This window comes from Oreochromis aureus, linkage group 19 (genome assembly GCF_013358895.1).
Source record: "Oreochromis aureus strain Israel breed Guangdong linkage group 19, ZZ_aureus, whole genome shotgun sequence".
NCBI lineage: Eukaryota > Metazoa > Chordata > Actinopteri > Cichliformes > Cichlidae > Oreochromis > Oreochromis aureus.
Genome location: NC_052960.1, coordinates 28,974,517 through 29,002,327, shown reverse-complemented (window position 1 = coordinate 29,002,327; position 27,811 = coordinate 28,974,517). Strand labels below are relative to the sequence as shown.

Sequence of the window (27,811 nt, the reverse complement as noted above, 5' to 3'; positions counted from 1 at the left end):
CTATCAGAAGACACAGCAAATGCACAGAAAATGTACTGTGGGAGTGTTTATTGAGGCAAAAAACCATTTGACACTATAGAGCTTGGACTACTGATTAAAAAGCTGGAGAGACATTGTATTAGAGGGACAGTTATTGGTTAAACAGTTACTTTAATCAACGATATCAGAATGTAGAAATAAATAATGCTGACTCACATTTACTGAAGGTTACCTATGGACTACCACAAGGTTCTTTGCTGGGCCTTAAACTATTAATAATGTACATGGATGACATATTTAACATGTCTTAGTTGGTAAAGTTCACCTTATTCACTATATTATTCTGCTAAAAAAACATTGTAACAACTTTTGAGTACAGTGGAAAGTTTGTTCCTAATAGTTCCATACATGACCAATTGTGTGGAGGTATTTGTTTTTGACTGTTAAAATGTAGGTATTGACATTTCTGTTTTTTTTATTTCTTGCTTAATAATTGTTTATAATTAAACTATGACAACAAATAGTTTAAGGTCTTCTATTCATTATAAAGGTATAATTTGAAATACACTACTTTTATTCATCACATCACATTCCCTACCCTCATCTGTGGTCATGAGCTGTGGGTAGTGACCGAAAGAACGAGATCGCGGATACAAGCGGCAGAAATTAGCTTCCTCCGAAGGGTGGCTGGACTCTCCCTTAGGTTGAGGAGTTCAGCCATCCAAATCAAAAGGAGCCAGTTGAGGTGGTTCGGGCATCTGAAAAAGAATGCAAGCTGGGCGCCTCCTCGGTGTGGTGTTTCAGGCCTGTCCCACCAGAAGTAGCCCCGGGTCAGACCCAGGAGACGCTGGAGAGATTATATTTCTCGGCTTATCTGGGAACGCTTTGGTGTTCCCCAAGCTTGAGGAGGTGACCGGGGACAGGGAGGTCTGGGCTTCTCTGCTTAGGTTGCTGCCCCACGACCCGGCCCCAGATAAGCGGAAGAAGATGGATGGATGGACGGACAAACAAACAGCACACAGAACACAGAACATACACAGAACACTACTTTTTTTCCCCATACACATTAGGTTTATGTACAAAGTATCAGTATCAGATCAGCATTTTCAATACCAGGCTGAATATTTCTTGGTATGTCCTTCAGATTGGAAAGGAAATCACTTGTATTGAACAACACTAATCCTAATTTAATTATTTACTTCTTTTTAGATTAGATTAGATAAAACTTTATTAATCCCTCGGGTGGGTTCCTCTGGTAAATTCGGAAATTTTGTTGATTTGAAAAAGAAAATGTTACTCGGACAAATAGTTTAAGCTTAACTGAAATTGTGTCCTGACATGTTTCTTTTCTCTGTGCAGGGTGCTACACAGAGTGATGTCAACAGGCAAGCAGCAAGATAGTGAGGCAGCAACGCCTCTGTACGTGTACGAATCCAAAGTCCACTGTGCCAATATGATGTTGTGCCTGGAGGATCAACGGCAGCAGGGCATCTTGTGCGATGTGACTGTACTTGTAGAGGGCAGGGGGCTACGAGCACACAGGGCTGTCCTTGCAGCTTGTAGCCACTACTTCCTGCAAGCTCTGCTGAGGCACAGCCGGTCACCTGATGATGCAGAACTCATCATTAGCCTGCCAGACAAGGTAAAGGAGCACCATGACAGCACATAAAGAATGGCAACATTCACTGATTTTAAGGATTTAACTCATGTCATTAGTTTAACTAACTAACTAACTAACTAACTAAATGTTACTGGAGAGCTCTTGAAAAAAAAACATAACATCAGTTTGGGCTGCTGTGTTGCAGTTGTTATCAGCATTCAGCATAGTATACAGAATTTTACCTCCATGCTTTTTAGCTACATCTATCTAGAGCAGGGGTGTCAAACTCAATTGCACAGGGGGCCAAAACTCAAGGCACACTTCAGGTCGCGGGCCAAACAAGATAAATATTTATTGAACACACTAAAACAATGTTTTTTAAACATAAATATGAATAAAAAACAGACAGGGATATTATTCCAGATTAAATAAACTTAAAAAAATAAACTTTAACTTTAAATATTTTGCTCTTCATAAAAATATATCCTGTGAAAATTATGCAAGTTAGAAATATGAACATGCTGCCAAAACCCCCAGAAAAAATAAATGACAGCATATACAAGGTTGGTGCCGCATGTAGACGGAGCTGGGGCATTGCTTCAGGAATGGAACTAATAAACTCTTCGGGCCATTCAGTGTCTTACTTTCCCTTGAGTGTATCATTACACTGCAGCTCCATCTGAATCTGCACAGGTGCAGTTCAGCAAAGTCCGCTGACTTGGTTCAACATTACTTGGCAACAGGGAAAGTGAGGCAAGTTGCACTGGTGCATTTGTGACAGCTTCACTTGAAATGCCTTCACCGCATCATACATGCCATGTCCATGAGCTGACATCTGACACTGATTTCCTTGCTGAGCTCAAAAACTCTATTGAGACTCTCTATCCCAACTCTGAATCTATTTCCCACATAAAAGACTGAAATTGACGGTGATTTAAACTTTTAGCTCAGATAAAATTTATGGTCTGCGTTACGGTGATCATTACATGCTCCATTTTTAGGACTTTACCACACAGCCTTTCCTGGTGTATGATGCAGTGATATGCTGTTAACTCACCGGTACAGTTCTCCTCCTGCATCTTTACTCGCATCCTGCCAACTAGTCCACTTTTTTCACCGCACAACACCGGCGCTCCATCTGTTGTAAGTCCAACAAGTTTGTCCCAGGGTAGTTTCATGTCGGTTACACTTTGACATACGTTTTAAAAAAATGTCTTTTCCTGTCGTTGTCCTGTGCATCGATTTAATGTTCAATATTTCCTCTCCACAGATGAAGATGGCCAGCCGTGCAATATCCATCATGTCTATACTTTTCTTGTCTATACATGTCTGTACTTTTCAGCTTATCCAGACGTTTTGTCTCGTAGTGCCGTCTTAAATTAAATTCCTTAATTACAGCCAAATTAGCTCCACTAATAAGACACACGGGTTTACCAGCAATGTCTCTAAACATATATTCAGTCTCCCACCGGTGCTAAAAGGCTGCTTTCAGAATCAACTTTTCTCTCCACCATTGTGAGCGGCTAGCTTTGCAATAACAGAAGTTTGACTTGATTGACGTGGGAATGTTCCCAGTTAGCCTAGCGTTCAGCAAGGAGGCTGCAGCGCTGCATTATGGGATCTGTAGTTTGTATATTATTAGCGCCTCATATCGCCGGGCCATGCATAACAATAATAGTACATCTATATAAAATGATCTCGCGGGCCGGATATAAATGTACGCTGGGCCAGATGTGGTCTGCGGGCCTTGACTTTGACACATGTGATCTAGAGAGATAGATATTGATATTTTTTTAAGACAAAATGTGACTTTTGCGATCTCTATTCATTTTAAGCATTCATGGTGCTGTGCACAGAAAAATTGAGAGTATGTATGCAGAAAGAGTTAAAGAGAGAAACTCTAATCCTGTATACGTCTTTCCTCACCTGACTGACAGAAATTCTTAGCAAAGTGAGCGTTTGATTAACAGTTTCAAAAGTATTGTAAGGATTTTCAGGTTTTGCATCCCATGCACCATTTACCCTTGGCCTTAAGGAGTAACCTAAATGTAGCACACAACGGCCTCGATCCACACAGCTTGCAGTTTTGCAAATGTGTATTTTCAATGTTTTCAGGCACTTTTTCTTATCACAGTTTTCAACTGCCCTCTATCAGCTCCACACACCACACCGCCCTCTTTCCAGGCCCCGGCAGCTAGTGAAATAGGGAAGGTATGGTTAGTGTGATGGATAATAGCTGTGCCTGATACCACCAGGTGATCCAGGCATCGACATCTTTCATGCCACTGCAACAGGCCATGATTTGAACAGAAAGTGAAAGAGTGGCCTAGGAGGTAATAACGAGGAGAGTCAATTGCCCACCAGATTGCCAGGCACTCCTTTTCAGTGGTGCTGTATCTGGCTTCTTGCTCACACAGGTTCTGGGTTATGTAAATGACTGGGCAGTTGATCCACTTTCCTGCTGGAACAAAACTGCCCCCAACCTGTTCGAGGCATCAGTCTACAAAATAAAAGGGAAGGAAAAGTTAGTCGTATGGAGCAGGGGTTCCCCACAGAGAGCGTTCTTCACCTGCACCAATGCCGCCTGACGCTGCTCCATCCACTGGACTATGTGAGTGTTCTATTACTTCCATCTTCAGCATTTCAGCCAATTCCTTCTGAACAGTTTGTCTTTCATATTCAGGTAACCTGTAGGGTCGTAAACGCACCATTTCACAACAGGGCGTGTTTTAAAATGGTGCTCTATGAGATTGTACAGCCCATCAGGGAGGAGAACACACCTTTATGTTGGCATTCACAGGGCTTTAGGCATTGTTCATCAAGATTGGTCAACTAGTCTAAAAGGAGATGGGGAATGTACTAGAGATGGACCGATCCGATATTACGTATCGGTCCGATACTGACGTAAATTACTGGATCGGATATCGGCGAGAAATAAAAAATGTAATCCGATCCATTAAATATCAAAAAAGCACCTCACAAAACTTGCGACACGGCGTAACTCGGCTCATAACCGTAGCACGTCAGAGCAGTATGCATCACGTGATAGAGCGGCTGTGTGTATTTGTAGCCTCGCTAGCAAACCAGCATTTCATCTCCGAGGAAGTTATCCCAGAGAAAAGTAAAGCAAGTGTGTAAGTTCATCTCTGAATGTTTGTAAAGCGTTCCTGTGTTAAGCTTAACAACCGATATATGGAGCGACTGCCTCTCTCTCTCCCTCTCCTGCTGCTACTTCAATCGTGAAACTGATCAATGATCAGCTGATCAGCTTTTCTGTCGCGAGTCCGTCTCTCTTCTTTGTTTTTGGCCCACTTTGCACCAGAAAGAGGAAACCAGCGGCGGAACAACAGCAGCAGGTTTAACCTTGATAAGCTGTTGTTAGAATGTATTTAATATTACTTTCTACACCAGGATCCTTTTCTACGTAGCTGACGGCTGGTAACTGTGCAGGGGTGGATCTAGCAAAGTTTGGCCAGGGGGGCCGATAGGGCATGAACAGGGAAAAGGGGGCACAGAGACATACTTTTCTTTCTTATTCTCATTTAAAATGTCTAGCTTTTAATAAATAATTATCTGAATCTTACACCCAAAGTTTTAATCTGATGTAAAATGTATAGAAGTCCATTACTGTATATAGTAACTGTTAAGTCTAATATACCCTAGTAAGCTATAGTACTTTTTCCTTTGGGACGGTACCATCTGTGCAGTCTGCAATTCTGTAGAAGAAAGATGTTGAATCTATTTAATTATTCTTGAAAATTAATTTATTTCTGAGCATTTTTTTTCCACCCTGCATCAAATTAAAGTTGATTACGTCGATTAAGCATCATGAGGTGGAGGGTGGGGGGTGGTTCCCTATTTTCTTTTGCTGGGAGTTTGCAACCCTATTAATTAGGTTGCTTAATATTTCTGCTAAGTACTCTTTAAAATACCAGAATAGGTAGGATGGAGTAGGTTTAAGTTTATTAGATTGATCAGTATTGCTGAACTATGAAATATTTTGAGCGCAGTGTATTTTTTACATACAGGTATAACAGAATAGCTTTAGTGTTGTTGTTCATTTAAACTTGAGTATGAACTTATACAAAATGCAGCAAGATATTAAAAAAACAGTTTTATTGATTAAAAAACACAATATATCGGATTCATATCGGTATCGGCAGATATCCAAATTTATGATATCCGTATCGGACATAAAAAAGTGGTATCGTGCCATCTCTAGAATATACAAACATACATACATACATACATACATACATATATGTGTAGCCCTTATTTACTCAATACCAATAAATAAATGGGCTTTGGGTTCTTTTCCTAGTGTACTTTCGCACGATATTCTTAAATTAACTTCTCTTTTGTTTCTGGGATCAATGAAGCTTAACTCTTAAAAGTAGCACTACACACTAAAATGAACACTAGTGTCTACAGTGCAGTAAATCATGTCATACACCATGCAAAGTAAACCAATGTAACCCTCCTTTAATTTACTAAAATAATGAAAACATTAAAATAATAAAATGGCAGGTTTCAGTATTCAGGGAAACCAAAAAAGCACACAGCAATTTACCAGCAGTACACAGAATCTCCACATATACAGTGTAAACCACTAGTGATAAAACCAATATAGTCCCAAACTAAGCCTAAAGCCGGCAGAAATAAATCCTACGTTGCAGGCCTGTATTGCTCCAGTATAAATCCAAAATGATCTCCAAACCGGAAGTTCTTCACTCAATGAGCAAAAGAAATAAATAAACTCAGTACCTTGTGAAAGTGTAACTCCCACCAGATTAATCCAGGCAACAGGTTGTCTTCACCTCCTTCAGAAGCGCTCCACTCTGACTACAGTAGCACAAAGATGAGGAAGGTCCGTGATCTCCACGTGCTCCACAAGCTACTTGTTTTAGCTTCCCACGTTGCCAGAGGTACTCTGAGTGACGCGGGCACTCAGAGTGACTATCTGGGGTCTGTCTGTCGCTATCCAGTTAGGTAACGATCCTCTGCAGCTTTTTACGTTCCACAACTTTAGCGAAACGCCAGTCTACAGTAGTCCTTATTAGCAAACGGCTGGGTTAGCCTCACTTTAATTCAATGCGTGCATAGCCGCAAGAAACACACAGTCCAGCAGTTTCACGCCGAAACTTTACGTGTCATGTCACTAGCTTACCGACACTGTGACTTGTCTTTCCGAAAAGTCAAAACACACTTACTAATACTACACAAAAACAAGCTAGCTTCTCCGGATGTGTAACTCACGCACCACCACCCTCTCTCCTTGCGCTCTGTCCTCACTTTTCTTCTCCACCTTGTGCTACCTTCACAGACCATATTCCTGTAGGAAATTACACTTCTCACAACCAATTCACAAGAAAAGAAAGATAACTTATTTTTAAACAATGCAAACATGTTTTTAATCATTTTACATGAACTTTGATCTTTTTAATAAACAAGAAAATTTAAATAAATGAACTCTTTGATATTTATATTCTTAGACTTTACTTATCTTTTACTATTATGCATCTTTTTAATCCGGGTTACATATATATCTTAAATATTTATTTAAATAATTGGGAAAATTCATTAAAAAATTAAGAAGTAAACTTAATGTGACTTCTTCACTGTCACTTATGGTTTTGCAGGATGGGGTCAGAATTTTCTCTACGGTATTAAAAATGGTATTGAGTGTGTAATACAGTGTTGGCCAAGACCCCAGCAAAAAGGAGAGGTAGGTGTCTACAAATGTCCAAACATCTTTGACAAACAGAACTTTGCATGCTCACCGAGACTCTAAATTTAGGATAGTCTTGTTTTAATTGCTAGATGCTTTTATTGTTGTTCTATTTTGTTTGTATGACTCATTAAAAGTAATTTGGCAGGGAACATTTTCATTTTAGAAGTTTTCTCTTGTGGTTTGTTTGTTAACAGAATTAAATCTTGAGATACAGGAAGTGCGTTGTCATTTTAAAAGTAACTCGCATCATTCTGTAATTTATCCATTATTTAACCACAGTGTGGATTTAAGTGCAGTGATGAATGGGTCTTATACCAGCAGTAGATTCTTTCTTCATTTTAAAATGTTTTGAAGGACAAATATAGCAAATTTAAATGTACTGAAAAGTAATGTCGTATTAAAGCAGTGTAGGGTATATAGGGGTGGCTGTTGCTCAGGAAGTAAATTATCTACTAATCAGGTTTGTTGTTCCTGGTTGCATTCAAGTTTAATTTGACAAAATACTGAATCCCAAGTGGCTCTCTGATGCATCTCTGATGTGTGTGAATATTAGATAGAAAGCACTTAAGTAGGAAAACATACAAGTGCTTGTAAGAATGGGTGAATGAGGGGTGTTGTATAAAGTAATTTGAGTGCTCAAGTACAGTATAAAAAGCGCTATACAAGAACCAGTGCATTTACCTTTACATAACATCTGCCTTTTGAAAAGTTAGTTATCTCCCTCTCTATCTTTTTCTCGTTCCAAAATTATTTGGAAAAGTATTGAAAGAAATAACTGAATAACTGGTTAATAATGTTTTATTAACTGGTTGGTTAAAATATTGTCAAAAGACACATTATAAAGCAATAAAGATCTGAGTGAGTTAAAAGCAAATAAAAGTGACAGCTTACAGATGTGGCTTACAGGACTAAACATAAACCTACAAGTAGATCAGTAAAAATCTGTACACAGCTTCCTTTTTTCTCTTTTTTTTCTTTCTTTCTTATTTAGTATATTTGAGAAGTTTTGTATACAGTTTCCAGTCTTTGTGGTCCTGTTGACTGTTCACGTCTGTGTGACGTTACAGCTCAGCTGATGACAGAAGCAGAGGGAAGGTGGAGAATTAGACTAAAAAGATAAGGTACGTTTAAAATATGACACCAGCTCTGAAAAGAAGAATCATCTAAGACTAACAGGAATTATAAAGCAGTTTTATACAGCTGTATTATGTATGCTACCACACACTTTTTTAGTATATATTGAGCACACAAATTCATAGTAAGTGATGACACACTGTTTACCAGTAATTAATTTACATCATAAAAATTGGTTGTTAGAAATCACACCTTATCTCCTGATCATTTACCTGTCCAGGTCGACACTGGTATGTCTAACATTTTCTTTCTCTCTGTTAACTCTGTCAGCTCAGGTATCTCAGGATAATTCAGCCTGAAACTTTGCACTAAGACAGCAAAAGACCAAAAGACTCATCTCCCTGAGTGTTTCAAGCTTACGAAGCAAACACTATATTTGCCAGTGTTTTGGGCTTCATTTGTAAGAAAAATTAGTTAGTACTTGAATATGATTTGCTGTATTTGTTGTTGTTTGAATTGATGATTATATTAGTCTTGTTTTAAAATAAAGAATGATTTTTCTCCTCTTGGTTTCAGGTCACTTTTTTTTAATGTATTGTTATCTCTGAGAGAGCACAGCATCCCCATGCACCACAGTACACAGCAGTACAGAACATATACAAGAATAACGGTGGGAAAAGAACATACACAGGCTAACATGCAGTTTGTTTCTCATAGTTATTCGAGATTTTTATAATGCATTAATTTTTGTAAAGAACTGCAAGTTAATAGACAACATAAACATAGATGTGTTTGTGAGAAAACAATTATAAGACTAACTTCAATTCAATTCAATTCAATTTTATTTATATAGCGCCAAATCACAACAAAAGTCACCTCAAGGCGCTTTATATTGTACAGTAGATAGCACAATAATAAATACAGAGAAAAACCCAACAATCATATGACCCCCTATGAGCAAGCACTTTGGCGACAGTGGGAAGGAAAAACTCCCTTTTAACAGGAAGAAACCTCCAGCAGAACCAGGCTCAGGGAGGGGCGGGGCCATCTGCTGCGACCAGTTGGGGTGAAAGAAGGATAACAGGATAAAGACATGCTTGTTATTAAAATGGCTTTTAATAACAAGCATGCTGGGATACACTTGATACACAGCAATTTGGGTTTTAACACATCCCGAATCCTGTGGAATTTGAAATTTAACAGTAGGTTTTTCCGCATAGATAGAGAAATTCCTGCTTCTGTTACACAAACAGTGGACGCTATTATGGTCCACCGTGTCCATTTCCCACTTTGCCTTTCCAAAAATGTACACACATATAGAAGCTGCAGTAACAACAGATGGAGATATTTTATTTCAACCCAACAGGAAAATAATCACAGACATTATCAGCACATTTACATGTACATACATATTAGCTGCCTAGCTTAATGGATTCTGTTGATTAAGGACCCTCAAATGTACTTAATATGTTTTTTGCTCACTACTGACTTCGGGGCTTTAAATATATTATGCTGCTGGTTATGTAATTTCTGCATGCAGGAATGCAACTTCTGAAAGCGTGTCCATTTCATGTTTTGGAGAAACAAAGCATGAAAAGGACATGGTGGAGGTGCGCGTCTATGCCGTGATAATTGGTTGATGTTGACCAAGAATATACCAGATAAAAAACATCGAGAAAACATAACCTTTCTTGCTCAAGAGGGAGGGGGAGAATGGATGGAACATCAGGGTTGGCAGAAATTGAGCTATTTTTTAGCACATAAGGTAAGAGTATTAATGGAAGTAGTCTCCTAGTTACTGCCACTTCAAATCCACTCCTATGCTCATTAGGGAACCACTGGCTAGCACTGTAATGCCCCAGATCTGTCACAATGATGAATATAGTTCTGTAATTGTAATCTGTTTTACAGGCCTCCATGTTGCACTGAGACATGTAATACAACATGAATGTTGTACTGTACTCAAATGCTTTTGTACTGAAATACAGCATGTATACAACAAAACCAATCAGTATTTGTGGTTGTCTCTTTGTTCTTGTGGCAACCAACACCCATGAGCATGCCTGAACTTTGTCATTGAGTTGTTTTGTTTGTTTGTTTGTTTGTTTGTTTGTTTGTTTGTTTGTTTGTTGTTTAATTAAAATACAGGAACATAGTCTGGAGTTGTTTTATATATATGTGTGTGTGCGTATAATTCCCCACTTCCTCTGTAGTCGGTCGGTATTTATCCTTCAAGCTCGGGTACACTCCCTCTAGAGAGGCTGTACTCATGGATCTTTTTTGTTTAATCCTGGATAATGGTTGTGAAATTCACTACTTCTCGGCCTCCTTCCTTCTGCTTAGTGTACAGTCTCAGGGTGCTGGACTTGGGGTGAAACCCTCCATGCATGGTAAGGAGCTTCTGTGTCTTGATGTCAGTAGCTTCTGTTTCCTCCTCTGAACACTTTATTATCCCAGTGATTTCCTGGATCTTGTTTTTCTTATTCAGCTGACTCCTCAGAACTTACCTTACTCTCTGCAGCTATTTGGTGGGTGCCCACAAAGCAGTAACATGACGAAACTCTTTTCAGACAGTGAATGGATTTAATCTTATATAGTGCTTTTCTACTCTCACGGATTACTCAAAGAGCTCTATACAACATGCCACAGTCACCCACTTTCACTGAACTGAGTGCTTCCTAACTACATTCATACACATTTACACTCTTGATATGCAGACTGGAGGAGCCAGGGATCAAACCAATTCAATTCAATTTTATTTATATAGCGCCAAATCACAACAGCAGTCGCCTCAAGGCGCTTTATATTGCACAGTAGATCATACAATAATAGATACAGAGAAAAACCCAACAATCATATGACCCCCTATAAGCAAGCATTTTGGCGACAGTGGGAAGGAAAAACTCCCTTTTAACAGGAAGAAACCTGCAGCAGAACCAGGCTCAGGGAGGAGCGGCCATCTGCTGCGACCGGTTGGGGTCAGAGAAGGATAACAGGATAAAGACATGCTGTGGAAGAGAGACAGAGATTAATAACAAGTATGATTCAGTGCAGAGAGGTCTATTAACACATAGTGAGTGAGAAAGGTGACTGGAAAGGAAAAACTCAATGCATCATGGGAATTCCCCGGCAGCCTACAGTAGTCCAGCCTGGAAGTAATAAATGCATGAACTAGTTTTTCAGCGTCACTCTCAGAGGGGATATTTCTAATTTTAGATATGTTGCACAAATGGAAGAAAGCAGTCTTACATATATTTTTAATATGTACATTGAAGGACATGTCCTGGTCAAAAATGACTCCAAGGTTCCTCACAGTGTTACTGGAGGCCAAGATAATGCCATCCAGAGTAAGAATCTGCTTAGATACCATATTTCTAAGATTTTCAGGGCCGAGTACAATAACCTCAGTTTGATCTGAATTAAGAAGCAGAAAGTTAGCGGCCATCCAGGTCTTTATGTCTTTAAGACATTCCTGCAGTTTAACTAATTGGTGTGTGTTACCTGGCTTCATGGATAGATAGAGCTGGGTGTCATCAGCATAGCAGTGAAAATTTATGCTATGTCTTCTAATGATGCTGCCTAAGGGAAGCATGTATAATGTAAACAGAATTGGTCCTAGCACTGAACCCTGTGGAACACCATAATTGACCTCAGTGTATGAAGAGGACTCTCCATTTACATGAACAAATTAGAGTCTGTTTGATAGATATGATACAAACCACTGCAGCACAGTACCTGTAATACCTACAGCATGCTCTAATCGCTCTAATAGGATATTATGGTCAACAGTATTGTTACATCCCCCAGGATGATGTCTCTTCTCCCTACTAACTCTTTGTTTTGTCTAGGCTCCACCTCCTCTGCCCTGATTTGATGCTGCTCAGAGCCCAGCTAATTGTTAATCAACAGAGCACTACTTAAGGCCTGTGGAGCTGTGTTTCTGTGCCCTCGGGCCATTGTGGTTGCCATACCTGTGCAGGCTTGCATGCCTCTGCGACTTGTATGTGCATTTTGTTTTCATGTTCAGACTGCTTGTAGGGGAGAGCTGCCTTTTGTTTTGACATCCTGTTTTCTCCTGTTTATGTGTTGTTAGGTAGGTTATGGTAATAGGTTGTATATTTTGTTTTCTTTGGAGTTAGGTAAGTTTATTTTATTTTTACATCAGGGATGTTTTTGTTTGTTATGTTGGCCTTGGCTCTCCCTGAAGTTATACCTCAGTCTGAACCCAAATCTCATCACATGCATTAAATAAACCTTTTAAAATTACCATTTTGGCTCCTCCGTCACTATCCACCTTTATGTTCGTCCCTTCAACCCCCTAGACTAGCCAGGGGACGTAACAAGTATCGAACGATGCACTGAGGTCTAGCGGGACAAGCACAGAGATGAGTCCACTGTCAGAGGCCATAAGAAGATCATTTGTAACCTTCACTAAAGCTGTTTCTGTGCTGTGATGAGCTCTGAAACCTGACTGAAACTCTTCAAATAAGCCATTCCTCTGCAGATGATCTGTTAGCTGTTTGACAACTACTCTTTCAAGAATGTTTGAAATGAAAGGAAGGTTGGAGATTGGCCTATAATTAGCTAAGACAGCTGGGTCTAGAGATGGCTTTTTATGTAAAGGTTTAACTACAGCCAGCTTGAAGGCCTGTGGTACATAGCCGATTAATAGAGATAGGTTGATCAGAGGCTCATAGAACCTGTGGTCTATGAGCCTGGTTTATGAGCCACATAAACCAAACCATAATCAGGCCAGATGTGGCATGCCACATAAACAGTGCCATCATTGCCAGACCTGGCCCATATCTGGTTGACATACCACTTACCATGCCAGGTTTGACAGGTTTGTGAGTGTACACTTTATCCAAAACCTAGTGAGGGTTTACTCATGTTTACCACTGGGTGGCTGTAGCTCAGGCGGTAGAGCCGATCACCTACTACCCACTACTGGAAGGCTAGTGCTTCGATCCCTGGCTCCTCCATTCTGCATAAAATCCTGGCACAACTTCACCTGCTTCCAAGGTGCATGGAGAAGATGAGAGAATTAAAAAAGCAGGAACTCCAGCAACACTTGAGGAAAGAAGAACAACTTTAATAATTGACCAACGCGTTTCAGCTTGTGGCCTTCATCAGGGTCATAGTAAAACATTGTAAAAAAAAAAAAAAATTGCTTAAATACAAGACAGGAAACAGAAAAAAATTCAAATTAACCAGTCAAAACTTCACAGATAGGTCAGCTGACATATAATAAGTAGGTATTGGTTAACTAGTTAAGTCACACCCAAGTAAATACTGGACTAGAACATTAATGATGAGGAGGAGAGGGGGGTGACATAACCTCCATATGTCTGAAAATAATACATGCATGAATATGGATGGACATGGATACTATAAATATACACACAGGTCAAAAAAACCCCCAACAAGGGGCAGTCTTTAATGGTAAAAGCACGTTTGAATTGGAAAACAAGATTACATCAACACATGGGAACATATTTGTTAAAAAATCCTAATTTATGTCTCTAAAATTTAGACTTGAAGTGTAGACTAAAGATGAGATGTCTAGAATGCTACGCCTTCTTTGGCTGAACGTGCAGAAGATAAGGTTAGGTTTACGGTAGGTTTAGGTTTATCTTCTGCACAACCTTTATGCCAAAAACCAGAACAATTAAAGAAATAATTCTAAAACATTGGCATATCCTTCAGAATGACCCAAACTTATTAGGTACCTTTAAAGAACCACCAATGATAACTTACAGGAGAGGAAGGAATATTAAAGATAGACTTGTTAGAGCTTGCCAGGACCAAGGTTATTATCGTTAACGAAAACTAACGAAATAACGAATAAAAAACATTTTCGTTAACGGAAATAAAAATAAAAACGAGACTTTGCAAAAAAAAGGAAAACTAACTAAAACTGAAATGACCGTTCACAAAACTAACTAAAATTAACTGAATTTATAGAGAAAATGTGTTTAGTTTTCGTTGATGTGTATGTGTCATACGTTAGTCTAGGGTGAGAATGAAGTGTATTTTCCAGGTTATGTTCTTGCTGTGCCTTATTGTGCCAGCAGGTAGCAAGTACCTCAGTCGGGTCGTCTGTGTTGCCGCTCCGTCCACGCGTAGCATCATGTCAACAAAAGTCGGGAGAAAGCGCCAGAGTCCAATTTGGGATTACTTCGAATATGATAGTGTTTTAGATAAAAGCAAGTGTCTTGTAATGGAAAGAGATAAAATATGTGGGACATTTTTAAAGGGGAAAAATCCCACAAACCTTAAAGTGCACCTGAAAAGTTTGCACAAGAAGGCTAACCTAGCTTACCTTGAGAAGGTAAGGGAGCACGCCCAACCCTCATGCCCAGAAACAGAAGCTAACCCCAGGCAAGGCAGCGGGATGCATGCTGAGACAACCCCACAAAAAACATTAATGCGGTGCTTCCAACGGCGACCCGATGGCTGCTGGTTGGTCAATTCGCAGGAACATCACAAGCGAGAGGAAGCGTTGGTGAATGTGTTTATTGAGACTGGGATATCTACACAACTGTGTGAGTCAATTGCCTTCAAAAACTTTAGCAATTCACTTGAACGAAAATTCCGAACACCAGGAGCTGCAAGAGTTAATTGTCTCATTGGGGCCAAGATGGATATAGCAAAGCAGAAACTGAAAGAACTAATAAAAGAAGCGAGGAAGCTAACACTGTGTGTAGATGGCTGGAGCAATAGGGGATTAACAGCATCTTTCATGGGTGTGTCAGCTTGTTTTTACCACCCACCTGGAGGCCAGGTCCACCATGCTTTGCTTAACCTGCACCGACTGGAGCACCCACATACTGGTGAGGCCATCGCCCGCTGCATTGATCAGACATTAGAAGAGTGGGCTGTAGGGAAAGAGAAGGTGCTGCTCGTTGTAACCGATAACGGGGCCAACATCGTCAAGGCCGTACGGCTTCTTCAGAATCGCAGGCGAACTGATGATACCAACGGTTCTCAGGATGAGCAAAGAGCTGCTGGAGAGGGCCAACATGAAATGTGGATGGAGTCTGAGTCGGAGGAGTCAGACACGGAGTGTGAGGAACGTGGAGATTTTGGTGAGTGTTTTTATAGGAGCAAACACATTGTCAATTTTTTTTCTTTTTACTCATATAAACCGTTGCATTAATCAACAGCATTTGCAGCTATAATGTTAGTTTCCTAGTAAATTTTCTGATGCATGTGAATATATGGATGAAATCTACTTCCTACTTCCTCTTCCTCTGTAGCTATATTGCAGACAGCATATATGTTGCAGAAAGGCTGGAAATGGAAACTAGCTGTAGCTGGTAAAGATTCACTATGTTTTTGTAAACGAAAGTTCCCCAACTTTTTTTATTTAAACTAAATAATTGCAATGCTGTTTATGCTTTATTCACATAAAAGGCTGCCCACATCATTTGACTCACAATCCCCAGTAAAAGCTTTAATCAGTGCTTCTGCTGTGATCCTACTCATGGCTATGGGGATAACACTATTAAGAAGTAAAATGTATTGAAACAGGTCTGCTTACTTAAGAGACCTGCAGCACAGAGCTAATGTCCATAGTTTACGAAATAGTTTTTATTAAATCAAATACATACCTCAAGTGGAAATATAACAACATTTTTAGACTATTGCTTCTATGTTTATAATGTTTACACGTTTTATAACTGTCTGTTTTTTTTTTTTTTTTAAGACCTTGAGCTGCAAGAATATGGGGAGAGCAGCAAGTTCCACAGAATGCCGTGCCTAGCACACACTCTCCAGCTCACAATCAAAGATGCCATGAAACACCCGACTGCTGATTAAGTCATAACTAAAGCAAGAAAACTGGTACATGCTGTAAGAAAATCATCAGTGGCAAATGAAGAAATGATCAAAAGGTGTGGCAAAACTCTGATCCAGGATTGTACCACTCGTTGGAACAGTACTTTTGACATGTTGAGACGACTGCTAGAAACCCAAGCTGAACTAAACCAACTGCTTGAGCAGCTGAAGATGGATACACTTCTCACAAGTGATTGGGCCAAGCTGGAGAACCTTGTCAAGCTCTTTGAACCCTTTGCCATTCATACAGACCAGCTTCAGAGTGACAGCCAGTCACTCTCACAAGTAGTGCCATGTCTGCTCAACCTTGAGGCACATCTGCTGACAAGTCCTTTTAGGAATCCTTTAGCACAAGTGCTTCTGAAGTCTTTAAGGGAACGGTTTGCTGGTATTCTTAATCCTGATTCCACACAGTTTGATGCTACACCAGCAGGAGCCTGCCTGCTGGATCCAAATGTTTCACTGATTCTTCAGTCACCAGATACAGCATCGCTGATGAAAGCAGCAAAGTCCTTTGTGCAGAACCTGGCAGCTCAGTATAACCCACGCACTACTTCTCAGGATGATGTTAACACTGCAGAGCCCACTGAAACTGTAACAGGGGTCCCTCCTAGTGTCCTTCAGAAATATCGCTTCCTTGCATCTCGTATAGAGCTCAACTTGTCATATGTAAATCAAGATGGTCTGTTTACTGAGATGGAGAAGTACATCACTGAGGTCAAACAGGGTGTGTTTAATGAGACACCCCTGCATTTCTGGAAAGCAAGACAGGCTGTCTATCCAAAACTTGCCCCTGTAGCTCTAGATCTTGTTAGTGCCCCTGCTTCACAAGCATTTGTGGAACGCATCTTTTCTGTGTGTGGACTCCTGTCATCTGGGCTGAGAAACAGAACAACCACATCTCTGGAGCAGCGAGTTTTCCTTAAGATCAACAAAAAATTGTTACTTGACTGATGTACCCTGATGTACCTCTCCTTTTTCACCCACATGCACACTTGCAGTTCAGTTCAGTGCTTTTTTTTTTGCTTTTTTTTATATTTTACTAATGTATAACTAAACACTTAAAAGTTACTCATGATGGCTTGGCTTTTGTGTTGTGTTATTGTATTGCTAGTCAGTTGCAGTGTTTTATCACAGCTGTAATACCAGCATTGAATGTTTGGCTTCCTAATGTTTAACTTAAATTTCATCCAAGTTACTTTAGAGTTGGCTAAGCTCTGTTTATCTACACTACCTGCTTTTCAGATGCTGTTGTAAATCTGTCTACTAAATATTAAAGCCATATATCTTTAATAGTTGCCTGGTATCATTGTTTGTTCATCTGCCCTAAATTAATATTTTTAAAAAAAGAACCCATAGGTTCCCCATAGTTGGGAATGTGGGTTGTCTGTCTCTATGTGTTAGCCCTGCGACAGACTGGTGACCTGTCCAGGGTGCACCAGGGTATGGTAGCTGGAATAGCAACCTATCCAAGAATAAGTGGAAGAGGATGGATGGATGGATATGATGAAACTGGGATTTTGTTACACTTAATTATTTCCATTTTTTAAACAGTCTTGCCCCTAGTATGTAGCTCGTATTGCAAACAAGACTAAAACTGTAACTATAACTAATAAAAACTAAACTGAAACGAAGGATTTTCAAAAAATAAAAACTAAACTAAACTACCAAAAAAATGGTAAAAACTAATTAAAACTGATATAGAATTGAAAATCTGAAGTCAAAACTAAATAAAAATAAAAACTAATGAAAATTGCAAAACTATTAAAACCTTGGCCAGGACCCTATTACTCCAGATAAAACCCTGATAACCCATAACCTACATGGTAATTTCAAGTGTGGGGCATGCATTAATTGTCAATACACCAAAAATGTTAAATCATTCAAAGACCCTACTATAGGTGACAAAACCATTGCCATAAAGGGCTTTATCACATGCAGAACTAAAAATGTAATCTACATGATACAGTGCCCATGCAATAAAATATATATAGGAGAAACATCCCACCCTCTGAAAGATCGAATTAATGAACACAGAAGTTCGATCAAGAGGAATGATTTAACCAGCCCTGTTGCAAGACACTTCAATGTTAAACATCCAAATTCACCATTATTTTTCCTAGGCATTGACGCCATTAAACTAAACCAAAGAGGTGGCAATATAAATTTTATCCGGAAAAAAAAAAAAAAAAAAGAGAAGCATTTTGGATATTCCGTTTTAAGAGTCTGCACCCCAGAGGTATGAATGAGGATTTTTCTATCAATGAGTTTTTATGAATTACAGCTTTTTAAATAAATTTTATTTTTATTTTTTATTTTTCATTTTTTATCCTAATTTTATCAGTTAAATTACTCTCACATGAGTAATGTTTATTCAATTAATCTTGTTACTTCAGCCAAAGGAGGCGTAGCGTTCTAGACATCTCATCTTTAGTCTACACTTCAAGTCTAAATTTTAGAGACATAAATTAGGATTTTTTAACAAATATGTTCCCATGTGTTGATGTAATCTTGTTTTCCAATTCAAACGTGCTTTTACCATTAAAGACTGCCCCTTGTTGGGTTTTTTTTTTTTTTTTTTACCTGTGTGTATATTTATAGCAGAGGTTCCCAAAGTGTGGGGCCCGCCCCTAGGGGGGGGGGGGCGCAGAGCCATTGCAGGGGGGGCGCGGTATGAAAAGAAAAAAAAAAAAGAGCGCTTGGACACTGTGGACAGGTTTTTGACGGGGCTCCCACATAAACGCAAAGCAGGAGATGAAGCATCGCCAAATATGTTTCCAAACCAACTTCCTTCCAAGCCAAAGACTAGAAAATATGGTGAAGCATATCTTCCCTTTGGCTTCACCTGCACAAGTGCCAAGGTAGGTCTCCCCTGCAAAATTAGTTTCCCTGCGTCAGGAGCAGCGCTGGGCTCTCCAAATCACGGACAAACAGTATCCCACATTTTTGATTTTTAGTTCACAAACACTTCTTGTAATAACTAACTACTCCTGACATTTTGGAGATGTTAGCTCTTTATGCAGTAAAGTTACAGCGGGATACAAATAATATCAGGCTGATCCTGCCGTAATTTGTTCCCCCTGTTCAAATCACGGACAAACAGTATCCCACAGCTGTTTATGTGTTTAAACCCATTTTGCACAGAGAGGCATTTTTTTGAAAAATGTATTGATAGCAATGTTGAATATTATTACACAGGAAAAAAACAACTACACGTAAAATAATTACACCGTGACACCTCTGCCTTTCTAAATGCAGGGACAGTAACTGCGTGTGTATATGTAAGCGTGTAAAACCTGAAGATAGAGACAAAATACTGTTAATCTGACTATCTGCAATTCATCTCATGTAAACAACAACGTGGCGCACAGCGTGACGTGAAAAGAGGCACATACCTTTGACGTTGCGTGACGAACTCTGTATTCCTCGTCCACACATAAACGCAAAAAAGGAGTTTTAAATAATCTCCGTTTTCGGTGAATCGCAACGCCGTTTACGTGTGGACGAAAAGCCCAAACGCATAGAAACAGCTGCGTTTTCAAAAATACCCGTGTAGGTGTGGACGTAGCGTAAAAGAGTTAGTAGTTTATTTTATTACTACCTGTAATTTATTGCCGTTTACTTGTATTTGCTTAATTGTTTACTAAATGTTTGAGGTGTGAAATAAACCGCAATGGAGTTTGTAAACAAAATATGGGTGTATGTGTTTGGAGGATGTGTTTGTGCGGGGGGCGAACATTTTTCTTGTGAAAAAGGGGGGCCTGGCAAAAAAAGTTTGGGAACCACTGATTTATAGTATCGTTCTTATGCTATTCATGCATGTATTATTTTCAGACATATGGAGGTTATGTCACCCCCCTCTCCTCCTCATCATTAATGTTCTAGTCCAGTATTTACTTGTGACTTAACTAGTTAACCCTACTTATTATATGTCAGCTGACCTATCTGTGAAGTTTTGACTGGTTAATTTGAATTTTTTTCTGTTTCCTGTCTTGTATTTAAGCAATTTTTTTTTACAATGTTTTACTATGACCCTGATGAAGGCCACAAGCCGAAACGCGTTGGTCAATTATTAAAGTTGTTCTTCTTTCCTCAAGTGTTGCTGGAGTTCCTGCTTTTTTAATCCTCCATTCTGCATGCCAAGAGTGTTAATGTGTATGAATGTAGTTAGGAAGCACTCAGTCTAGTGAATGTGGCATGTTGTATAGAGCACTTTTAGTAATCTGGGAGCGTAGAAAAGTGCTGTTCATATCTCTTCAGTGAGATATGAACAGAGTTTCGTCGTGTTACTTTTGCACTTTTATGTTCTGGCACATGTTGTTATTACATGGCTTGATTAAGGTACACATTAGGCTGACATCTGGGGCTAGAGCTGAAACTGTTCTGGGCCAGCACAGGGCCACCAGTGTGTCTGCAACCTGCCTTGTACTGGCCCATGTGTGGGCCACCTCTGGCAAACCAGACCTGGGCCACCAAAGGGCCGTCATTCTTTGCGTTATGTGGACCATGTGTAAGCACATTGTGTGGGCCAGATCAGGCCATACCAATTTTGCTATGTTGGAAGCTGAAAGAAAAAAGTGTGGCCTGCACTTTGTGATGGAAATTTTCTAGTTTATTCTCTCATTTAGATTCAAGTGCTTGGAATTTCACTGTAGAATGCTGTATTGCCTTTTATTTCTTAGATGAAGGACACATTTGTCACTATGCCTTGGTCACAGCTGATTGCGTTGCAGACTTTATTAACAGACAATTTCACGACAACTTCTGTTTGTAAGAGTGACAACAACTGGTATAAATGGGCATGAGGAAAAGAGAAGTGCAATGTTCTGAGAACCTGAAAACATCCACAAGACACTGTTGTGTCTTGTGGATGTTTTCAGGTTCTCAGGTCTGCAGCACTGAAAAGAAATTGTCCATAAGAATAATTTTTCTTTTTACTATTCAAGTACGAGTATTGAGTATATTGATCACAATATACTTATGATAGTAAATCATACAGTTTCTGGTCAGACATTCTTTTTAGATTAGTGGCTACCCTCTCTCTCTCTCTCTCTCTCTCTCTCTCTCTCACACACACACACACACACACACACACACACACACACACACACACAAACAGACTATTCAGTGAGATTTCTTATATTCAGAATCATGAATAATGATGGGTTAGAAACACATTTTTTAACTTTCCACATTCCTGCAGCTACACACAGACTAATCTGCCAAGGTCATGTAGATGCACACAAAATCCATTAAAACAGGAATTGTCATTACTCAAACTGGATTTCTCGTTCAAAATATTAATCAGACTTCTACTTTCATTATATCGTTAACTAAGAATAAAGATGATTTATTATTAGCAAGAGCATGTGTAGATAAACTCTGTTTTAGCACTCTGTATCATTTTAACCTAAAAGGCTGGATGTGAAGACCTTTTACCCTCTCTGAAGATGTGATGACAGGTAATACTCTGCCCCACCTCTCTCAACAATAGAGATGTAGATGATGCTAGCTCACAATAGACTTATATTATATGCATACCAATATCCATATATTTTACTATACAAGCACATACACACACCCACATAGAGTAAACTTATACATTTTGTATCAGTGCCAAAAAACCTGTCCATCACATTCACACTTAACAACTCCACGCTAAAGTAAACCTAATGCAAAAGAGCTGAAGGATGAATAACAGGTAAGAAGTAAAGGGATCCAGACAAGAATGAGTAAATCAAAAATGTGAAAAAATAACCACGACAATGGTTGATTGGTCACTTATGGGGCACAATTATTAGCTCACAATATCTAACTCCGAACTGTTATGTGCCATCTCCTTTTTCTTCTTGTACTATGAGAAAGAGCGTTGTAATCGATCTCTTCCAGTTTCATAACCACTCTGTGACCAAATTAATAGATTTATCATGTATTGTAAGTTTAAATCTACTAAATATTACATCAGCCCGCGTGTACGTATAATATACTGTTCTTGGTCTGTCACAGCTCCAAGCGTTGTACCTCATTGTTTTTCAGCCACAGGACTTGGACACGTTGTAGTAACTGAGCTGACCATGAACTCCTCTAGTATTCTAGTCAAATGTGATGTTAAAAGTTGTCTGAAATTAGTGGATGACGATCTGCACTCCATCGTTACAGTTGTTACATCATTTGACAAATTAATTTCCCTTTTCTTTGGAAAATTGTTTTATTTCCCTAGTGCTGTTAGTGTCGCTCTCTTGTCTGTGATTCTTATGCAAATGCAAAGTGTTGTTTGTCTGTTTGTCCTATGGCAAAGAATATAGTTTGTAAGTGCCCTTCAATTCTAGCACTTGCTATTTTCAGTAAACCTTATGCGGTAGTTGGAGATGGGTAATATAAAACACTTGTGTACTGTGGTGTGTGGTCACTTTTCTACATATCTCTAAAAATACAGATTTACTCAAAAAAACAGGCCACATTTCAACTGAAATAAGTACTATGCAGTGCATCCGGAAAGTAATAACAGTGCTCCAGTTGTTTTATAGGCCTTACCTGACATTATACCATAGTGACACACACTAGATGACCACACACAGTCATGCAAGTGCTTTCCTGAGGCCTCTGGCTATCTTTACTGCTCCTGTTTGGTCATCAGGAAACTAGCTTGTCTGCAAACATGAATGCTTTTGGCAATGTGGTGTACTTTGGAATAAGGCTGTAGTATGACAAAACGTGGTACAAGTGAAGCGCTGGGAATTTTTTCACTGTATCAAAATATTGATAACAAAAATTCAATTCAGTTTTATTTATATTTCACAGTTGCTTCAAGGCGCTACAATGATACAGAGTCTCCCTATGAGCAAGTGCTTTGGTGACAGTGGGAAGGAAAAACTCCCTGCTAACAGGAAGAAAACTTTGGCAGAACAAGGCTCAGAGAGTGGCAGCCATCTGCCACGGCTGGTTTGGGGTCAAGGCAGGAACACAGAACAAAGACATGCTGTGGAAGAGAGCCAGAGATTAATAATAAGTAATGATTAAATGCAGAGTGGTGTTTAAACGCATAGTAAGTGAAAAAGGTGACTGAAGGAGATATACTGCATCATGGGAAGCCCCCAAGCAGTCTAGACCTGTTGTAGCATAACTAAAGGAGGATTTGAGGTCACATGATCCAGTCCTAACCAGAAGCTGAAGCTAAAGGCTCTGCCTCCCATTCTACTTTTAAATACCGTAAGAACCACAAGTAAGCCTGCACCCTTACAGTGAAGTGCTCTATTGGGCTGATAGGGTACTATGGGGCTTTACATTCAGTTCTGGATTTAACCGGGAGTCAATGAAGAGAAGCCATTATAGGAGAAGTATGCTCTCTATTTCTTGTCCCTGTCAGTTCTCTTGCTGCAGGCTTTGCAGGGACTTTTTAGGACATCCTGATAATAACAAATTACAGTAGTCCAGCCTAGTTTTTTAAGCATCACAGGATGTTTCTAATTTTAGAGATATTGTGCAAATGGAAGAAAGCAGTCCTTCGTATTTGTTTAATATGTGCATTGAAGGACATATCCTGGTCAAAAATAACTCCAAGGTTCCTCACAGTGTTACTGGAGGCCAAGATAATGCCATCCAGAGTAAGAATCTGGTTAGATACCATATTTCTAAGATTTTCAGGGCCGAGTACAATAACCTAAGGTTGGAGTGGTAAAGGAATCAAATATTTAGAACATATACTAGAAGGAACAGAATTTATTTCATTTGACAGACTAGTTACACAATATGGGATGGGAACAAGAAAAGATTTTTAGAGTATCAACAAATTAAATCCATAGTAAAAAAGAGATTTAAACCAGGTCAAGTTGAACTACAAACACCACCAAGTGTGGTTCAATTTCTTACTCTTAAAACCCCCAAATTACTGTCCAAAATATACAGAATGCTTTCTAAAACACATGAATCAATATCACTTCCTATTGCAAAATGGGAAGCGGATTTATCAGTTAACTTAGACCAAAACTTCTGGTCTCAGATTTGCTTAAAAACCTTTCATCTAATTAGAAACCCCAGTCTTCAATTAATTCAATACAAAATACTACATAGAGTACACTATACAGGTCATCGGATGTTCAAGATGGGCTTTACGTCTACCAACAACTGCTCACACTGCCAAACCAATTCACCGGACAATTATATCCACACTCTTTGGTTCTGTCCACCAGTTCAGAAGTTTTGGCGCGAGATATGTGAAGACTTATCAAAGTGTCTGAAATGTAACATTCCAACTTCCCCTTTAGTGTGTTTGTTGGGCAGCCTAGATAATGTCACTACGGAAAAGAATATAGCCCATATGGTTTTCACTGCCCTATGCATAGCCAAGAAAACAGTCCTCATGAACTGGAAAAATAAAAATAATCTTAATTCTAACCAATATAGAAATTATCTATTAGATTACATTAGTCTTGATACAGCCTCTGCCACCACATCAGATCAATTGCTCTGGGCTCCTTTGATCAGCTCCATCACCTAGTGGGGGTGGGGGGGTCATAGTTTGGTCCCGCCTTCACTGTTGTGATGGGTGTGGTGGCAGGGACGGGCTTAGGGCATCGGGGGGTTCCCCAGGAGCATCTTCCGTCGGGGGCTCAACCCGGGGTAGCGGTCATGGCCAATTAAGGGCTCTGTTGGCTCTTGGGTGACGGTTTCCTCGTGGCTGCGTGCAGCAGGGCTAGGGGAGGGTCTGTGCTGACGGACGTGGGTTACTGACCTGGCCTGGCTGCCCCTGGGTGGGTCCGGGACGGGCGTGAGGTTCTGGGGGCGCTCCGTCTCTGGGCCGGGGCCCTGGCCGGGCCTCAGGGGCTGGGTCCTGGTTGGTGTGTTGCCGGGGTTGTGGGCGGGTGGGTGTATGGGGGCCCGGCCCTGGCGCAGGGTGCCGCCGGTGCATCGAGCCACCTGGGGAGCTCTTCAACTGGTGGGGGAGGTTGTCACATCTTGCAGGAGCTTTCCTCTCTTCAGGAACTCTCTCTGCAGAAGGGGGAGATACAGGAGAGGTGGAGGAAGATCTCAGCCTGGGCGTCTATTGTCTAGTGTAGTCTGGAAGATGAGTGGATGATGGGATGGGATGGGATTCTCTGTGGTGGGGTCGGGTGGACTGTCCCGGGCTCTGTGGGGCCGGGCAGCGCTGCTGCGCTGGGCCCCGGTCCGGATGGGCCTGGGCCCCCCTTTCCCTGGCGGGTTGCAGAGTATGGGGGTGCCTACTGGGGTCAGCGGGGGAGCTGGCCCCAGGAGGGGTTACTGCCCTCCTTCCTTCCCTCCCATCTCCAGCTGCCTCCCTCTTCCCGCTCCACCACAATCACCCCACATGCAGGGCCTTGGGGTAGGGGTGTGTCACCAGGGTGCAGGGAGGCATCCCCCCTCTGTCCCCTTCTGGCTGCCTCTGCCTCAATTTTATCCCACACCTTAGACATTCACATTACTCACACTCTCATTACACATACATATAGGATCTTGGGGGTGGGCACGCCACACAGAATCCAAATTACCATCAGGGTGTACACCTCACCCCTGGCGTCGTTGCCCACCTCTCAATTTTAAATGCACGTAGACATTGAGGGCTAGCAGGAGGGCTATGCGCTTACCTGCTGCTCTGGCAGGTAGCTCCATGCCCTCCTGGGTTTTAAATGCACCTTAGAACACACATGCATCAACACTACATATGAGCGGGTGGAGGGAGGTTTGAGTCTTCACACACCCCGTTCTCTGCGGCCTGCTGGAGCGGGGGCTGGGAGGAGGAGTTGGCCGTCCGACTGGGGTCTGGAATGTGGGGCCTCCCTGCTGCTACGGAGTCGGGCGGTCTGCTTCTCCCCACCGCAGGGAAAGGGTAACACCACCTGGGTCTGGGTGCAGTTTCCCCCTCCAGGGGCAAGGGTACCCAGACCCGGTTCTTAGAGTACGCTTGGGGAGAATGATTGTGTGTACAGCGTCTCTTTATGTCTGTCTCCACGTTGGTTGAGTGTGGAATAATTGCTTATGAGAGCATGAGGGTGGGAATGGATGTTTGTATCTGTGTGTGCCTGTATGTCTGTGTCTATATGTCAGGTTGGGTATCAGACGCCACCTCTCTGGGGACATCTCAGGCCCTCCAAGGTTTGGAGGCCTATCTCCCCCCACCACTTCCCCTGCCGGTGGCGGACGCCTCAGACATCGGTGCGTTGGTGGTTCTGTGTGTCCGGGGGTGGGCGCCCAGGTACACACCGGCTCACTCCTTGGCGGCTGCTTATCGGGGCCTGGAGCCTGGGGCTCGCTCGGGCCACTTCGGAGGCGGGGTGCCCTCGGCCTCTCGGCCCGGAGCTCGGTCACTCAGGCACAGCTGGCTGCCGGCGGAGCTCACGGGCACGTCACTGCAACCCCCCCTGGCTTCTGCTCCGCGGCTGCTGAGTGACCCCTCATCTGGGACTCTCCTCAGCTCTTTCTGGGATAGTGACGCGGCTGCCCCTCTGTTGGTCTTCCTTGGTCTCTTGTGTTCTGGGGCCTCTGGATGTCTAGAGTTTTGATCTCCTCCATACCTGCGTCATGCCCTGGAGGACGGGCAGTGGCCCCCACACCCTCTAGCCGATCATTACATGAAGGAACCTTTTAAAAAAAAAAAAAAAAAACCAGCGTCCATGCTCACAGGTGTACACACAGGTGATCACACACACAAACTACACCCTTTTGGCTCCTACCTCAAAGCACACTGTGCGCTGTCGATCTTACGTGCTGCACAATAATGTTTAATATTTAGTATTTACTTACATATTCCCATAGATCATTGTGATGATGTTTATTACTCTCGTTTTCTTCTGCTTGCTTTCTTCTTTCTTTCTCAACAGGTGATCCAGGTGATCGATATATGTATTTTTTGTCTGCTTATTCTGTTGGTTTTTGGTTTTTTGCCCTTTTTCCCCGTCCCTCTTCCCCGCTGTTTTTCTTTCCCTCTTTCTTTCTCCCCTTTCCTTCCCCCAGTCAAGTCTGTCCCGTATTCAGCAAGTGAAAATAAAATAAACAATAAAAGGTGAATCAAATGGACCATTACGGCAAGGCTGGGATGGTCCATTTGGTAAAGTAAATCTGTTGGGCATCTTTCTTCGCCTTTAGACAATTATTCTGATGGCAAAAGAACCAAACGGGACAGGTTAAAAAAAAAAAAAAAAAAAAGATTTTCAGGGTCGAGTACAATAACTTCAGTTTGATCTGAATTAAGAAGCAGAAAATAACACAGCTGACTTAAACGACTTGAGCATTGTGTTAACTATCTATATTTACAGGAAAATCAAAAAATATTAAGATGGTAAACAGGACACGGATACACATATAAAAACAATAAATGCTAGAGTTTCCAGTAGATTCAAGGCAAACACAGTTAAATGTGCTTCCAAAGACAAACGCTAACTATGGCTACAGGATGACAGTAAATGAAAAAATGGTGTATCACTTCTGATTTGGTTATAATTTATGTTACATTTTAGGATTTCACTTGACAAGCAGTGTTTGGCTTGCTTGTCCTGATGTAAGGTCACTGCTTGTATATGGCCAGTGTCAACAAGTAACTGAGGGAGGGAGTGCCAGTGATTAGTGTAGTGATA

The 27,811-nt window shown here is 40.9% G+C and overlaps 2 protein-coding genes across 11 annotated transcripts in view; both read left to right on the top strand.

Annotated features, from left to right (window-relative positions):
- The window catches only part of LOC116330260 (transcription regulator protein BACH2-like), an 83,284-nt gene that overhangs the window by 34,357 nt on the left and 21,116 nt on the right, over positions 1–27,811 (top strand). For 2 of the 10 annotated variants that reach the window (XM_039602921.1, XM_039602922.1), the window contains exon 2: positions 1,339–1,621. In XM_039602921.1, coding sequence (XP_039458855.1) covers positions 1,355–1,621 — 267 coding nt within the window. In that variant the 5' untranslated portion in view covers positions 1,339–1,354. Of the gene's footprint in view, positions 1–1,338; positions 1,622–2,580; positions 4,191–7,218; positions 8,432–8,714; positions 9,316–27,811 lie in introns of those variants that run through there. The other 8 variants (XR_005609271.1, XR_005609270.1, XR_005609273.1 and 5 more) reach the window with 8 other exon arrangements.
- On the top strand, positions 14,381–17,516 carry LOC120434677. The gene is made up of 2 exons (XM_039602926.1): positions 14,381–15,472; positions 16,093–17,516. The coding sequence occupies exons 1-2, from the start codon at positions 14,407–14,409 to the stop codon at positions 16,203–16,205; spliced, it is 1,179 nt and encodes a 392-aa protein (XP_039458860.1). The 5' UTR covers positions 14,381–14,406; the 3' UTR covers positions 16,206–17,516.